This window comes from Bos taurus, chromosome 12, assembly GCF_002263795.3.
Source record: "Bos taurus isolate L1 Dominette 01449 registration number 42190680 breed Hereford chromosome 12, ARS-UCD2.0, whole genome shotgun sequence".
Taxonomy (NCBI): Eukaryota; Metazoa; Chordata; class Mammalia; order Artiodactyla; family Bovidae; genus Bos; species Bos taurus.
The window spans coordinates 84,136,210-84,153,800 of NC_037339.1; the positions used below are offsets into that span (position 1 = coordinate 84,136,210).

Here is a 17,591-nt window from a genome sequence, read left to right on the forward strand (position 1 = left end):
GGGCAATCCAGGGGATCTTCAGACAGACACACTTTAAAAAAATATTTTTTTATTTCAAACTATTAATTGAGAATAAGGGAGATATTAATAGCAATTTTCCCTCTTTCTTGTTAATTCTTTTTTAAAGGTCTTATTTTGTACTTGAAGCAATAGGGAAGCTTATCCAGTCTATAGACATTCAGTTCAGTTCAGTTCAGTCGCTCAGTTGTGTCCGACTCTTTGCGACCCCATGAATCGCAGCACGCCAGGTCTCCCAGAACATCACCAGCTCCCGGAGTTCACTCAGACTCACATCCATCGAGTCTGTGATGCCGTCCAGCCATCTCATCCTCTGTCATCCCCTTCTCCTCCTGCCCCCAATCCCTCCCAGCATCAGAGTCTTTTCCAATGAGTCAACTCTTCACATGAGGTGGCCAAAGTACTGAAGTTTCAGCTTTATAGACATTCACTTATCATCAGATTTACTGAAACCATTTTTTCCTGTGAAGCAGAGGTGCAAGAAACACTGCTGGAAGCAGGGCAGTCGCCCGAGACCTCGTTTTTAATCCTGTTTTGTTTTTGTTTTTGCCTCAGAAATGAGGAGGCAAAAATTGCTCCTCCTTTCTCTGGTTTCTCATTAAAATGGAGCTTTTATCTTCACTTGTTTACAAGGGCCCACATATAATTTCATTTTGGAAATATATATTTTAAATACTGAAGTATATTTTAGACCCCAAATTTGTAAGTTAATGTTGGAATTATACTTCTTGTTGTTTTTAACATACTCACTTTCAATTGCATAATCAGACCATATAAATTCAACAACATCTGGTGAAGCTCTCTACTTTGGCTTCTCAGGGCCGACTGGATGGCTAATTGGTGCTGACCATTCTTGAGTCAGCACTTGGCCCGTCTGAAACCTGGCCTGGAACAACGCATGTGCATGCCGAATCACCTTGTGAATTGTTTTCTTGTTCCCCACAATAGCTCTGTGTCAACATGACCAATGAGAAGATGCACCACTACATCAATGAAGTGCTTTTTCTACAGGAGCAAGCAGAATGTGTACAAGAGGGAGTTACCATGGAAACGGCTTATTCTCTTGGTAACCAGACTGGAGTTTTGGATTTTTTTTTTCAGGTATTCATATAATATAATTGGATAGTTCACAGGATGCATGCATTTCAAAGTACTGGAGACATAGAATTTTCTTTCAAGAAAATTTATAAGAGACTTGATGATTTCTAATTCATTTATAATCATTCAGGGTCAGTTGAGGAGCATACAACCTTTCTCTGAAAGGATGCTTGAAGGATTACCAATTGATTGAAAGAACAAGAAATAATCAGATCATTTTGTTATAAAAATATTCAACAGCAGTTATATCGTTAAAACTCTCCTTTTGGAATAGTTACAATACCCGTTTTACAAATATACTATTTTATAAATAGTACCAAGACTGACTGGGCTTCCCTGGTGGCTCATCTGGTAAAGAGTCCGCCTGCAATGCAGGAGACCCCGGTTCAATTCCTGGGTCAGGAGGATCTGCTGGAGAAGGGATACCCACTCCAGTATTCCTGGGCTTCCCTGGTGGCTCAGCTGGTAAAGAATCTGCCTGCAATGCGGGACACCTGGGTTCCATTCCTGGGTTGGGAATAGCCCATGGAGAAAGGAATGGCTACCCCCTCCAGTATTGTGGCCTGGAGAATTCCATGGACAGAGAAGCCTGGTGGGCTACAGTCCATGGGATTGCAAAGAGTCAGACACAACTGAATAACTTTCACTTCCAAACTAGCAAGATCATAAAATAAATTCTAAAAATCTTGTTTATCTCCAAATTTCTGAGTCTGAATATGGAAAACTTTGGCAGGAAGAAAACTGTGTATACATACATGCCATATAATCTTAGTACTTCTGTGGGTGTTTATGCTTATCTTTATTGTTTGTACCTTATAAAGCAAGAATCTTTGCCTCCATGTCACCATCATAAAATGAAAATCTCTCATATAAACAGCAATCTGTGTCTACTAACATAAGGCATTATACAGATTTGCAAATAATATTTTTAAAACACTTGAACATTGTTTAAAACGAATGCCATTTCAGTATTGGAAAGAGTAATATATGGCTTTCTACCCTTTATTTTTTAACTGTGCACTTATAAATTATTTTATTTTATTCATTTTCCTGTTAATAACATGCAGAATGGTCTCCTTTCTGTTACTAACTTGTCAGTGTGCTGTGTTTTAATTACAGAAGTTCTTCTCTTCCAGAAAGCCTCCTCTCACAATGACGCACATCATATATAGTCTAACTCTTCATTTAAAAATGGGTTGACAATACATATACTTAACATATACATACACATACGTTTAAGTTAACATATACTTAACCATATGTGGAAAGCCTTGGGTACCACTGCCCTCCTCCTCACTTGCTGCTGTGTCCTTGGCTGCTAAACAGTGGTCAGTGGAACAAAATTAATCTCTTTGGTTACTCTCATCCTTGGGGGTCATCTTTGGAATGGTTATCTCAGTGGAACCCTCGTCATTCAGTTCAGTTCAGTTCAGTTCAGTTCAGTCCCTCAGTCGTGTCCGACTCTTTGCGACCCCATGAATAGCAGCACGCCAGGCCTCCCTGTCCATCACCAACTCCCGGATTTCACCCAGACTCACGTCCATCGAGTCGGTGATGCCATCCAGCCATCTCGTCCTCTGTTGTCCCCTTCTCCTCCTGCCCCCAATCCCTCCCAGCATCAGGGTCTTTTCCAATGAGTCAACTCTTCACATGAGGTGGCCAAAGTACTGGAGTTTCAGCTTCAGCATCATTCCTTCCAAAGAAATCCCAGGGCTGATCTCCTTCAGAATGGATTGGTTGGATCTCCTTGCAGTCCAAGGGACTCTCAAGAGTCTTCTCCAACACCACAGTTCAAAAGCATCAATTCTTCGGCGCTCAGCCTTCTTCATAGTCCAACTCTCACATCCATACATGACCACTGGGAAAACCATAGCCTTGACTAGACGGACCTTTGTTGGCAAAGTAATGTCTCTGCTTTTCAATATGCTATCTAGGTTGGTCATAACTTTCCTTCCAAGGAGTAAGCGTCTTTTAATTTCATGGCTGCAGTCACCATCTGCAGTAATTTTGGAGCACCCCAAAATAAAGTCTGACACTGTTTCCACTGTTTCCCCATCTATTTCCCATGAAGTGATGGGACCAGATGCCATGATCTTCATTTTCTGAATGTTGAGCTTTAAGCCAACTTTTTAACTCTCTATTTTCACTTTCATCAAAGAGGCTTTTTAGTTCCTCTTCACTTTCTGCCATAAGGGTCTGGAAATGACCCTGGGTATTTCTGCTGCTAATTCTCTTTGATCTCTCTGCAAAGTGCAAGGAAAAGACAGAGTGAAAGTTGCATTTTTACATAAATACGTAGGTCTGGGGGCTTCCCAGGTGGCACGAGTGCTGACGAACCCGCCTGCCAGTGGGAGAACTGAGAGACGCAGGCTCGACCCCTGCGTCAGGAAGACGCCCGGAGGAGGGCATGGCAGCCCTCTCCAGTATTCTTGCCTGGAAACTCCATGTGTAGAGGAGCCTGGCAGGCTACAGTCCCTGGAGTTGAAGAGTCAGACACGACTGAAGTGACTTAGCAGGCAGGCACATGTATAGGTCTATATACCAGAAAGAAAAAATACAACTTTTCGGTGGTTGGAAATTCTATTTTTCTTAAGATGAGAATATATATTTGAACAGCGCCCATGTTTTCAGGACGTCAAAGCATGCTATTTTATTTATTTATTAATTCCTGATCAAAAAATACTACTGAAGGCCAACATTACATCAGAGGTTTGCTAGGTGGTGGGGACACAGTGGAGAACAAAAATAGACGTGTATTGAAAGGCAAACTCATGTTCTGAGTGATCGTATTAACATGATGAGGCTGCAAATGGTATGTGTGAACAGTAACGAAAATAGCAGACTGAGGAATGGAAGGGAAAAACAGCTGTCTTTTTAACTTTCAGAAGCCTTCTGGATTTCTCTCTCTATTGGACGAAGAAAGTCAAATGATTTGGTCAGTGGAACCAAGTCTTCCCAAAAAGCTCCACGGTCTGCTAGAATCCTCAAACACAAATGCAGTCTACTCCCCCGTGAAGGATGGAAATGGGAACCTCGCCCTCCGAGACCAAGGCGCAGCTTTCACTGTCATGCACTACGCGGGCCGGGTGAGTTCACAGGACTGAGCACTCGTGGACCGAAGGCCTTAAGGGCAACCCTTTAAGATCTTGACATTGTAGAGTTTTGGTCACTGATACTGGGCGAACAACCCACAAGCTCTTTCTTCCCTGAGCTGTTTCCTTTCTGCCTGATAAGGAGTAGGCATCTTCAGAACATGGGTGATGAAGCGTGCAGTAGAATTCTTTTCATAATGTTGCCAGATTTGTTACTTGGGACGTCCCAGGGGGCACAGTGGTAAAGAATCCACCTGCATCAGGAGATGCAGGAGACTCAAATTTGATCCCTGGACTGGGAAGATCCCCTGGAGGAAGAAATGGCAACCCACTCCATGGAGCTGAAAAGAGTCAGACACGACTGAAGTGACTTAGCAGTCAGGCACATGTATAGGTCTATGTACCAGAAAGAAAAAATGCAACTTTTCTGCTGTTGAAAATTCTAAACTACATACTTTCCCAGGCAAGTATTCTTGCCTGGGAAATCCCATGGACACAGGACCGACTATATAGATTGACTTTCTACAGTCCATGGGGTCGCAAAGAATGGGACATGAGTGAGTGACTGAGCTTGCATGCCAGATTTGTAACAATATGAGCAAAAGAGAGCTGGATTTAATGCAGAAGGTCTGCTGTGAACTTCGGGATATTTTCGAAATCCAGCTGGACACCTGAGGTTACTTACCCTCAAAACAGTTGTTGCTGTTGTTCAGTCGCTCAGTCGTGCCCGTCTCTCTGCGACCCCATGAACCGCAGCACGGACAGGTCCTTCACCATCTTCTGGAGTTTGCTCAAACTCATGTCTCCTGAGTCAGTGATGCCTTCCAACCATGTTGTCCCCTCTGTCGTCCCCTTCTCCTCTTGCCCTCAAGCTTTCCCAGCATCAGGGTCTTTTCCGATAGTTGTTAGTATGAAATTACTTTCCTGAAGCATGTCTACCTAGGAAAGTTGCTCTCAGGTCCCTCTCCATTCCCTAACCAGGTTTGTAAAGCATGCTTCATGCTTCAAATCCTTCACAGACCAACTCTGATCTGTGTAAACCCGTCACACCCCTGAGGCCAGGCTCATGTTGGGCTTCTCCAAGTGGGTCCCTCACTTCCTCCAAGGCTCATGTGCCCAGCTCTCCTCTACAAAACCTCTAGGCAGATGCGTTATTCCAGTCCACTCACTGTTTTCCTGCAGCTCTCTATGCACCCCCAGATGAAGCCCCTCACACTCAAGCTAGAAATACCTTCCTGTCTTCTTCTCAAGGGCCAATTGTATCCATCTTTCCATACTTACCTACACATCCCGCTTAGCCATCCACGGTGAATTCTTCTACTTCTGAATCTGTAGCCTCCAGGCTTGCCCCCCATGTTTGGGCTGTAGTACAAATAACCGTTTGGGGGGGGATCCCTAGTTATTCTTTCCTTCTCAGTGTATTTCAGTTCATTTCAACCAGTGGTTATTGGATGCTCCCATCTGCCACAGCCCAGGCATTAGCAAACCAGAGACCTCAAGTATACCACGGTCAAGTAAGGAGAGGCGAAATTAACAAGTGTTTATGCTGTAACTTGCTTAGAGTAATATTGGACTGGAAATGACTCTAAGGGTCTCACCCTGTTGACTGATGGAAGGTTGTCATAGGCCAACCAAGAAGGGAAATGCTAGAGGAGAAGGCACTTTGGAAGGAAAGATAACTCAGTTTCAGATATTTTGAATTAGAGATTTTTGAATGGAAACCCTCAGGAGATGCTGAAAATGATGCTGGGAGGTTGGTTGTTTTTAGAAACAGTCATATTTTGGAAAATGTGTATCTGATAATTGAACGTGGAGAAGAGGGAGAAAGATATTAGTAGGAAAGGAAAGTATCACGGAAACCAAGAGGGAAGCAGAGGTCAGGGCCAACAGGAAGTGTGCCTGGAGAGGGTGGTTAGGCAGGACACCTGGGGAAGTTCCGGTGCGATGGCTCGGGTGTGGGGAGGAAGGCAGTGAATCATCTTATATAATGAATGGATGTTCTCAGAAATCATTAGCTATCTTTGTATTTGAGAGAGTTAGCCTTTAAGATTTTTATAGCAGTGACAATCTTTAGTCCTGTGTTTAGATTTTTGATCTATATTTTCTTTATATTGAGAATTTATTACAGAACATAGAAACAAAGATACTTGCGTAATAAAATACCATTAGAATGCTAGGATACTTTTCATTTCAAGAAAACTTTTTGCGTCAGAAAAAAAAAAGTTGAGGTTTAGTTCATTTACAATGTTGTGTTAGTTTCAAGTGTGCAATAAAGCGATTCAGTTTCACATAAGTATATTTATGCGTGTGTATATATGCACACACACACATATTCTTTTTCAGATTCTTCTCCATTGTAGGTTATTCCCAGGTGCTGAGTATACTTTGCTGTGCTATGCAGTGGGATCTCATTTATCTTTCACGTGTAGTTTATCTTTCTGCTAATCCCAAATTCCTCATTTATCCCTCTGCCCTTTTCGGCTTTGATGACCATCGTTTGTTTTCTACGTCTGTGAGTCTGTCTTTCTGTTTTGCAGATAAGTTCCTCCTATGATATTTGTCTTTTTCTGACTTACTTCGCTCAATACGATAATCTCTAGGTCCATCTGTATTATTGCAAATGGCGTTATTTCGTTCTTTTCATGGCTGAGTGATATTCCATTGTGTATATGTGCCACATCTTCTTTATCCATTATTCTGTTGATGGACGTTCTATTAAGCAACTATCTTTGTTTCTATATTCTTTCATATCCCCAGTGCCTGGGAAAGTGTCTGGCATGTAAAAGACATCAATACATATTTAATGAATAAATGAATTATTTGATGATTTTAAAAAATAATTTACTGAATTCATAGTATTTAGTTGAAAACTTATTTTTCTGCAAGTTTCATCTTCAGTAACTATACACCTGACCCTCCTGACCTGCCTTGTAAGTCTGTGTTGTATCTTGGGGATATACTAGATGTTCAGTAAATGCTAATTGTATTAAACAATGGCACCAAGCTTTGGAATAATATTTTGCTTGCTAATTAGTTTATGTTTGCATTCAAAAAGTATTACACAAGCACTTAATAAAATTTCAGTTGTTTTAAGAAAATCTGGGGGAAAGCAATGAAGAGTTTGAATGAATACAATTATATCACCGAGCTCTGAGAGCAATAAAGCAAAGCAGAGAAAGCCCATTGATTAATTGCCACATAGCTAAGACCCTGTGGAATCACAAAATTTCCTGTAAAAGCACCTTTATACTTTAAAGCAGGATTTTCCATAATTGGAGTCAATTTTGTGGTTTTATGAAAGTCTTTAATTTCACTGAGATGTACTGATGAGTCTTAGCCCAAGGACTCCCTGAGGACTATTCACATGTTGAAGCATAGAGTCTATGTAATTTGTGGCAGTATGTCAAGCCATATGCCATTCCAATCATCAGATGTAGCTGCGTACACTTCAATTCTGAGGCACTGCATTTTCAAGGAAAGCAGCACATTTCTGCATCCTGTAATTCAGAAGTTGTAACAAAGAGCTAATTGGCTTAAAACCAGCAGGCAGGGGTCTATTTTGGATTGTAGGATGAGCAAGCCTGAATAGCCCTCTGATGACCGAGTTGATCCCCAGGGAGACCACGATGGCTTGGGGGGTTGCAGGCTTGATGGGCATCTCTTCTTAGCCCAGACAGATGTGCTAGAGTCCCTCCCATCACCACTTGTTCCTCCGTGACTCGTTTACCTGGTTTTGTTAGTAGAAGGGTACTACATCTCACAGGAAGGGCGATCATCACTGCTGGTGATGATTCTGACTCCAGCCGCCTGCCCCCAGGACCCACACATCTGACTGCAGGAGCCCCGACCAGGCTTCTGAATTTCATTTGGAGCAGAGGCTCAGAGGTCTTTTAGAAATGTTTAAGCAACATTATTTAAATTATAGCCAAAGATCTTCCCTAAACACATTTGAATTTTTCATTACTCATAGGAGCGTGATGTATTTTCCACTCTCCGTTTCAGAAATATTTTAAAGTCAGTGGGAAGAGACTGTGCATGAAATATTAACAAGGTCTTGTTAGTGAGCATGAATTTGAATTAAAGAAGCTGTGAGTTGTGTGGGATTTTTTTTTAATTGTTGTTATTTGTTTTAGCAAATTTTAAACTGTATATGGAGTTACCTGTTTTAGGGATTGCTCTTAAACTTCTGGTGATTTAAATGATGGATAAGCACTAAATCCGGAAGAGCATCTAATTTGGCTTTTAAAATTAAGAATCTTGAAGGAAGGAGGAATTATGATTTGGCAAAAGACGTTGGCTCCTAGGAAAGCTGAATTTCTTGAAGGTGATTCCTAAACTTTAAAAGAAGTAGTATTTTGAAGTCCCTACACTTTAATGTGAGAAAAGAGGATCGATTAAGAGATAGTAAAGCAATCTGAAATAATAAAACTTAAATTCATGAAAATAGAGATCAGGATTAATAGCTGTCAAATATATGACACGTCCTATAACACCAGGAGATCAGTCCTGGGTGTTCATTGGAAGGACTGATGTTGAAGTTGAAACTCCAATACTTTGGCCACCTGATGCGAAGAGCTGACTCATTTGAAAAGACCCTGATGCTGGGAAAGATTGAGGGCAGGAAAAGAAGTGGATGACAGAGGATGAGATGGTTGGATGGCATCACCGACTCAATGGACATGAGTTCGGGTGGAGTCTGGGAGTTGGTGATGGACAGGGAGGCCTGGCGTGCTGTGGTTCACGGGGTCGCAAAGAGTTGGACACGACTGAGCAACTGAACTGAACTGATATGACACGTATTTGATCCTCTTTGGTGTCTACTCAGCAAGTCTTTGTCTGAACACTGTTTGTTGTGATCATTGTTGTTTTTTTGGCATGAAGTGATTCATGGGTAAGTGGCCCATTGATGATTCATGGAAATCAAGCTGGTGATGTCGCTCTTACCTAGGGTGCTGTGTCTGTGTTTCAGCCTCCCTCTCTTTCCAAACACACAGCAGCACGGTGGGTGAGAGAGTGTCCCCGTCCCATAGGACGGGCCCTGCTGCTCACTCCTGGAGCCTACAGATGGGATCTGATTTGGAAAAGGGTCTTTGCATGTGTAGTTAAGAGTCTTGAGAGGAGAAGATCCTCCTGGATTATCTGTTGAGTCCCAAGCTCAGTGACAAGTGTCCTTATAAGCGTGAGGCAAGGGCGAGTTGAGAAAGGAAAGGACTGAAGGAATGCAGCCTGGAGCCTCCAGAAGCTGGAAGAAGCCAGGATGGCAAGCAGGGATGTCTGACTCCAGAGTGGCTGTTGGTTCCAGCAGCTCTGGGAATTAATGCGCCTGTTCCTTGGTTCAGCGTTTACAGATCAGAAAAGTAGTGAGGAGTTGTAACTTGTAATACTGTAGTTTTGTTTTTTTTAAACTACACCTGATTCATTTGAAAATGACGTCCGCGTTTCCCCATGTCTGTCTTTGCTCACGCAGTTTCCTCACCTGGAACACCCCTTTCCTCTTTCTTTCCAAATCTTTCCTGTCTTCCCAAGGCCCCAGTTCTTGCCTCGTCCACGTTACTCTGCTCTCTCTTCCCTCATCAGCAAGCATGGCTGATGCTTGCATAGCCGTTTTCAAGTTGCAAAGTGCCTCTGAAACATTTCCACCCCAACCGTCGGTGTTGATGTTCCAGGGTGGGGGGAGCGGTGTTCTGTGACTTAGCAAATACTGCACCGCTGTGAGTGAGCCTCCTGCGGGCACCATGACAGACTCCCCCACACAGCGTGGCTTCAGACCGTAGAATGTATCCTTCACAGTTCTGCCCGCCAGCGTCTGAGATCAAGTGTCTGCAGGTCGGATCCCTCTCCAGGCTTTGAGAAATATCTGTTCCAGGTCTCTCTCCCCCAGCTTCTGGGGTTGCCAGCAGCTGGCATTCCTTGGCTTGTGGACACAGCACCCAGGTCTCTGCCTCCATCTTCATGAGGTTTTCTCTCTGCCTGGGTCTCTGTGTATCCCCTTCTCTTTATTAAGGACACCAGTCACTGCATACCCCCCTGCCCACCCCACCCCCCATGCAGTAGGACCTCCTCATCGTAACTGATTACATCCACAAAGATCTTATTTCCAAAAAAGAGCACATTCTGACATTCTGGTTCTGGGGGGGCATGAATTTTGGGGGGCGTGTCTCACTTTTCTCATTGCTGCCCCCCACCCCCACATCTTTTTCTCTCCACTGTGGTGTGTGGTGAAGTCTGTGTTACCTCACCTGATGGAATCTGCGTCGTGTGATAGATGCTCCAGGGTGCTTGGGGTTCCATTGCTGTGACTTTGCGGAGCACGCTGACCCTCAGCCGGCACGTCGGTGGAGTTTGTGATTAAGAGGAACAGAGCTGTGAACCTCAAAAAAACTCGCTTTGAAGTTTAAGCGGTACGGCTTCTCGGCCTGTTGGCTAAGATAAGTGAAGGTGAAGTGGGAAGCACGAGATCAGTGCAAGGAGGACTGTTGTGCAGCCTTCTGTCAAAGACGCCAGTCACATTTCCCCAACAAGAGCCGAAGGTCTTTCTATGCAGAATCACCACCATATTTAGCACACTTTTAAACTCATCCATCACAGATATCAAGGTCATGAACGTATTTCAGGAGCCATGTAAGCAACTGGCTACACTGAGAATATTAGAGTCCCGACTAACTTTTCTAAATTATTGGTAAAGGTCCTTGATTCGTTAGAAAAGATATTTGTTACTTCTTGTATGTTATACATATGCTCGTGTTATATAAATCGATGTTTCTAAGTGTGTTAGAATATTTATGGTATTAATGCAGCTTTAGCAGATGATAAGGAATATATAACCTCCACAGTCATGGCATCATCTTTTCTTACACTTCCTGTATCATTTGAAAGCCTTCAGGGGAATGTTAGTGCAGAAAATTGAGATTTTCCTCTATCTGTGGAAACTATAATATTAAAAGAAAAAGTATTTAGAAATCTGTTTCACCTTATGTTGATGTGACATTCTGTTTTTCACTGACTACCTGGTGATTTTTGTGATCGGTAATGCTACCTTGATTAAAGACAATTTTTGTAAAAATTACATTCTTTACCATTTAAGCATTGTGACTAATATTTTAATCAAGCACACACCTGTAAGGTCTTTGAAGTTTTATTGCAGATTTTTAAAGATCCTTTCACTGTTATTTCCCTTAAGAAAATGGAAGCACTCTCTGCAATTTCCATTCGTATTCTGAGATGTCATTTTACGGCAGGAGGAAAAGGTAAAGCACTTTATATGATGTGCTCGTAGGTGCATCTTTATGAGGGTGGGGCGTGACTGCATTCACCGGGGTTCCTTTCCCAGCCCCCTAAGTCACATCCTAGCGAGATGGATAAAGTCGTAATCCCAGACAGTGGACCCTGGCCCTTATCATCATGTCACTCATTTCCACAAGCCTTTCCGGGAACCCAATTACGAAAAGATTGCTGATCGGAGTGATGTGGGGGAGAGACTGATCTGTGGCCAGTCTGTAAAATGCGTAATTTTTTTCCCCCTGCTCCTTGAAAAGGATCTACCCCCATTGTGGAATAAATTAAGTGTGAAACATGTCGGGTGAGATTTATGGTGTTGCCCAGACTTCTGAGAAGCGGAGATCTTTATCTCACGGAGGCTGCCATACATTACATTCTGGGTGATACGCGGATGACAGCCAACCTCTTTGCCCTCAGACGTATTTACATAACATGTGTGCGGAGGAGGGGGGATGCCTTGGTCCCTTCAATCTCCCCAGGCCACCTGTGTCAGGAGCGTCTTCTGTAGCTTGTTGGCTGGCCTTCACCCCCAGAGATTTGTGGGAGACCCCATGTGCCCAAGACAGCTCTGAAAGTGAACCTTTAAATCAGCAGAAAAAGGAGACGCACAATCAATAAGGAAGCTTCCTTTTATTTCTCTCCTTCTTTTCTCCAGGCAGAATCCCCAGACATAACAATGAAATCTGTCTGGTCTAGGCCAAACTGTTACTATTAAAGGTTACTTGACAAGGATATTTTGACCCATACAGAAAGAGCTTGATCTACATCTGTGTTTGTTCACCTCTTGGGCAGACTTTTAGGAAAATAAGAACGAGCTCCGCCAGGCTCCTGGTGCCCCGTTTCTTGTGTCAGGACCACTTGTGGTGTAGATTTTTGTAGATTTGATAAATGTTTCCTTATCCAGGGTTTTATTAGGAAGAAAAAAAACACAGGCTTTTATTTAGGGAATCTCACTGTTTTCTTTTTTTTCCCAAAGATTTAACTGGTTCCTTCATCTTCGTGAATGACAGACATTTATAAATAGGAAACTTTAGAATTTCCTTGAATATTGATATCTTATTGTTAGTTGACTGGTATTTTTTTTCTTCTCAAAAGGAACCAAAGAAGCGTGTTCATAAATTTCAGATATGGTAATTTCAATTCAATGCCCATATCCAGATTCTAGATATTTATATTAAAAACACTTAACAGTAACACTATCTGCTTCTAGTAACTTATTTTGTTGATTAGTATCTATCGACTTAAAGTGAATCAGAATGAGAGCAAGCAAAACTGCTGGATGGAATCAGTTAATGGAAAAATAAAAAACAGAAACCTCTGCTTACAAATATTGATGCTATAGAGAGATCAATTTACCACTACACGTGAAATCCAGACTTCTTAGCAAACCTCCGGTAGAAAGCTGAAGCCAGGCATGAAGAATTATCAGACCCATTTACCTTTGCTGAAAAACAATCTTATTTCTTTGGGTAAAATCCAACTTTACAGACATTCTGATGTGGTCTAGAGAATTCGAGAATGTATGTCAAAAGTCTGATTTTTATCAGCTGTTAATCCCATCTCTTTCTCATGGATTATATTTTGCATCATGTAAATATCGTGGTGGAGATGGGGATTGACTGACGAGTGAAATTACTTCCATTCTGTAAATGTTGGTGTTTCCCAAGACAGTATTTTCTGTCTCCTTCGGGGAGTCAATATGCTCTCATGATTCGGTTTCTCATGGGGATGGCTCCTGTCTCTCTCCTGCCTGTGTCTCTATGGGCTTCACAGCTCCGTGTCTACCTTTAATATCTCTGCTTGCGTCGCGTCTTCACGTTCACAAATCCAGAAGCTCAACTAAACTAAATCTCCGGACACTCCCTCAACTGACTCAAAAAATGTAAATAAATAAATGAAACTGATTTTCCATATTAGTCCCACTTGTCAATTCATGGTGAAACCAGAAGCCCAGTTAATGACTGAATACAAGCGTTTCTGTCCCGTTTACCCTGGAATCCAAACACCCGCTTCCCATTTCAGCCGCCGAGGTCATGTCCTTCTCCCTCTTGGGTCCCTTCAACAGTCTCCTAATTCTCACCGGTAGAAAAAATGTGAATTCTCAGTAAAGAGATGGATACCTCTCTTTACTTAAAGGCGTGCAGACTGCCTCTGCTTCATGTATCTTCTTGTTTCTCTGGTAACACTGTCCCGATTAAATGTGATGACCCTGATTCCACTTGCTAATAATAGTCCTGAAACAGAGGTGGTGATGCCTGCTTGCTGGCCACAATTTTCACCTCCCAGCTTACCTCCATGGTGGCTCAGAAGGTGAAGAATCTGCCGGCAATGCGGGAGACTCAGGTTCAGTTCCTGGGTTGGGAAGATCCCCTGGAGGAGGAAATGGCAACCCACTCTAGTATTCTTGCCTGGAAAATTCCATGGACAGAGAAGCCTGGTAGGCTACAGCTTATGGGGTCGCAGAGATTAGACTCAGCTGAGCGACCTTCGCTTCAGATACTTCATAATTATATTGTATTCTCATCTTAAACTTAGCAGCAGTCTTAAACTTTAGGAGCAAATATCTGCTTTAGTAGCTGTTCCATATTTAAAATGCCCAGGAAGCCTTGATCCTCTGCAGACCTTGTTCCCAGATGCCCCATCTCCTGCCAGCATCACGCCAGAGGCAGAGTTCACAGAGCATCAAGGCAGTAGTCCCTGGAGCCATGATTCTCAAACTTGACCGTGAACTAGGATCAGCTAGGGGGCAAGTTCAAAGTGCAGATTGCTGGGCCCCGCCCCTCTAAACAATGATCAGAAAGGACAGGGTGGAGGACGTCCTTGTTGATCCAGTGAATCTACCTCCTAATGCAGGGGACACGGGTTCGATCCCTGGTTAGGGAAGACCCCCCCCCCATGCCACAGAATAACTAAGCCTGTGGGCCGCAATTACTGAGCCTGTGAGCCTGAGCCTGCAAGTTGCAACTGCTGAGCGCACTGAACTACTTAAGCCTTGGTGCCTAGAACCCGTGCTCTGCAACACGAGAGGCCGCCGCGGTGAGGAGTCCTCCCTGCTCCGCGCAACTGGAGAAAGGCCCTGCATAGCAATAAAGACCTAGAGCAGCACCAAAAGTAATAATAAGTAAATCTTAGAAAGAAAAAAAGGTCTGGGTGGGTTCCAAGGCGTGTGCATGTTTATTCGACACCAGAGAGTGTGGTCCGTGAGTCCCAGACACACTGTGGGTGCTCACGCTACGGACACGCTGCAGGTCCTCGGTGGATCAGCAGCTGAGTGGGTGCTCCCACGGCACATCTCCTGGACCTCACACAGCCCTCCTCCTGCGTGCCGACATCTGGAGCTGGACTGGGACCACAGACTTGGAGAGTCAGGACCTTGTACTGGAAGACGCCAGGCTAACCACATGGCGTTGCTGGTAAAAGAAACTGCCTGCCAAGGCAGGAGATTTAGAGACACAGGTTAGGTCAGGAAGATCCCCTGGAGGAGGGCACGGCAGCCCACGCCAGTACTCTTGCCTGGAGAATCCCCAAGGACAGGGGAACCTGGCAGGCTGCAGTCCATGGGGTTGCACAACGTGGATACGACTGAAGTGACTCGGTACGGACACGCTGGAAGAGCCCACGCCTTCTTCACCCGGGTGCATAAGCCCGCCGCTCTTGCTTTAACTCAGGGAATTAAGACCAGAGGTGCTGGCTGGAGCTGTCTCCTCGGAGCTCACTCACCTTTGCACCGCAGCTTTCCTTGGCGATTAGCCAAGCCTGAGCTTGACAACCTCCAGTTGGGAAGACCGTGTGTGTGGTCTGGCCTTTTGTAAACTTTTCTCTGTGGACCCAGGAGCCCAGGAACCTTGATGGATAGTGATTCACACCCAGGGTGAAAGTTGTATACCCCTGTTTTTATATACGGCGAACATAATTCATCTTTCAGGGACATGAACTGTATTTACCTGCTATTGTGCTACAGCGAGTACATCCAAAAAAGGAGCACGCGCGACTGCAGCGCCCAGCTTACGCTGTCCTCCCGGCCTGGCGTCCACAGCAATGCGTTCAGATGAGTGTGCTAACTGCTGAAACGTGGGGGAGAGACTCCGTTGCCTTTGAGCCATTTTACTCAACAGAATCATTCGAGAGGAAACCTTTGACTACATGACAATTTCCTTAAAGATTCGTAGGGGGCCCTGTGCATATAAAGTCTCTATTACATGTGTGAGGGACGCTGTCACTTACAGCCTGAATCCTAAGAGGAAAAAAAAGAAAAAAACTAGTTTGAATTTCAATTATGTAAAGATGGAGGGTGGAAAAGAGCATTTAACCTGGCCCTCTGTCTTTTGTGACTTTCAGGCTTTCTCTCCTTTCATCCCCTAAGTAATAAACCAGCAGGAAGGGGAAGGGCGGTGCTGAAATCAGAGCCCCAGGGCTGAGTGACCTGGAAAGACCCACGCCTGAAGCCTGCTTCCTGCCATCCAGCAGCACCTGCTCTTCCCCTCCCGAGTGGCCCAGCTAAGCTAGAACAGCCTTGTCTGTTCCCCCAAAAAGAAACACTTAGAGAGCTAAAACAGTGTTCCCATTGCCACAAAATAATGAAGTTCACCTGCTTCAAGATTCATCGATTTTATATGAAGCAAAAACTTTTGCCCAATCCATGCTTTCTACAGGCATCAAACCGCCCTCCTTGAGTGTCTGCACACGTATGGATTTTGTTCAGTACCTTTTCCATGTAACTTTGCCAGTTGGAGTCTCCGACTGGCAAGTTTTGAGCTTTTGTTTTGGTGGGAGACCTCTAGCTTTTTCTCTAACTATCCAAATACAATCAGGATGCCATTCATGAGATGTCCTAGAGCGTAGGATCTTGTGTTAATGACATCAACATACTCTCTGAGCTTCCCCTGTAGCTCAGTTGGTAAAGAATCTGCCTGCAATGCAGGAGACCCAGATTCAATTCCTGGGTCAGGAAGATCCCATGAAGAAGGAAATGGCAACCCACTCTAGTATTCTTGCCTGGGAAATCTCATGCACAGAGGAGCCTGGTGGGCTACAGTCCATGGGGTCACAAGAGTCGGACATGAGGGAGTGACTTCACCACCAACATAATCTTAAATAAAAACAGGCAGCATGATTTTGTGCTGTATGTGGTCACTATAACAGAACCTTTTTGTTCATTTCATTGACTATTTAATGAATCTGCCCGAAGGACAAGACACTTTGCTTGTTGCTGCAGAGGCAGAGCTGAACAATCCATAGTTACTCCCTCCAGAAACAAGAGAAGGCCCCTCAGAAAACAAGGTGTAACAGGAGCAAAGACAGACAAGGAATGTTTTTAGAGACAATCAGTCATTCACTTGTGTGTGTGTGTGTGTGTTCAATCCAGAATCATCAGATTCCCCTGAAAAGCAGAGGTTAGAGTTATAGATTGGGGCTGTAGAGAGGAGGACCCAACACTGCAGGGTCATCTCTGGGATGTTAAATAACCTGCCAAACACCCACCAAATGACCCACCAAATACCCTGCTAAATAACCTGCCATCTACCCAAAGATGTAGATGCCTTAGCTGGGTGTTGGGAGTCTCAGGGGCGTCACTGCCTCTAATACAGGAAGGCGAGCAGGAGCCACGCTCCAGGTTGAGGTTTCTCAACCCCAATCCGATAGCATCTGGGGCAGATACTCTTCACGGTGGTGCTTCCAGGGCAGTGCTTCCAGGGTGTTTGCAGCATTCCGGTCCTTCCAGCCCCTCAGTTATGACAAACACAGACGTCTCCAGGCACTGGTTAGGGTCACTGTCGCCCTGGGTGAGAACCACTGCTCTAGATGATACAGAAATTTGCTTGTATTCAACAACGTGTAATATATAACATAGCAACCATTCTGACACGGGTAAGCCATGTTTTGGCCTAGGACCAAATTGGGTAGTGATTATAGAAGTATCTGAAAGTTGTTTATTTGTCTGCTTTACTGCTTAGCTCAGCTGGTGCTAGTGGGAAGAACCTGCCTGCCAGTGCAGGAGACACAAGAGACGCAGGTTTGATCCCTGGGTCGGGAAGACCCCCTGGAGGAGGGCATGGCAACCCACTCTAGTATTCCTGCCTGGAGAATCCCATGGACAGAGGGGCC

At 44.2% G+C, this 17,591-nt stretch overlaps 1 protein-coding gene across 3 annotated transcripts in view; it reads left to right on the plus strand.

Annotated features, from left to right (window-relative positions):
• MYO16 (myosin XVI) overlaps window positions 1-17,591 on the plus strand; it is a 519,124-nt gene that overhangs the window by 355,797 nt on the left and 145,736 nt on the right. For all 3 annotated transcript variants that reach the window (XM_059892322.1, XM_025000169.2, XM_059892321.1), the window contains exons 22-23: window positions 967-1,119; window positions 4,002-4,202. In XM_059892322.1, coding sequence (XP_059748305.1) covers window positions 967-1,119; window positions 4,002-4,202 — 354 coding nt within the window. The remainder of the gene's footprint in view (window positions 1-966; window positions 1,120-4,001; window positions 4,203-17,591) is intronic.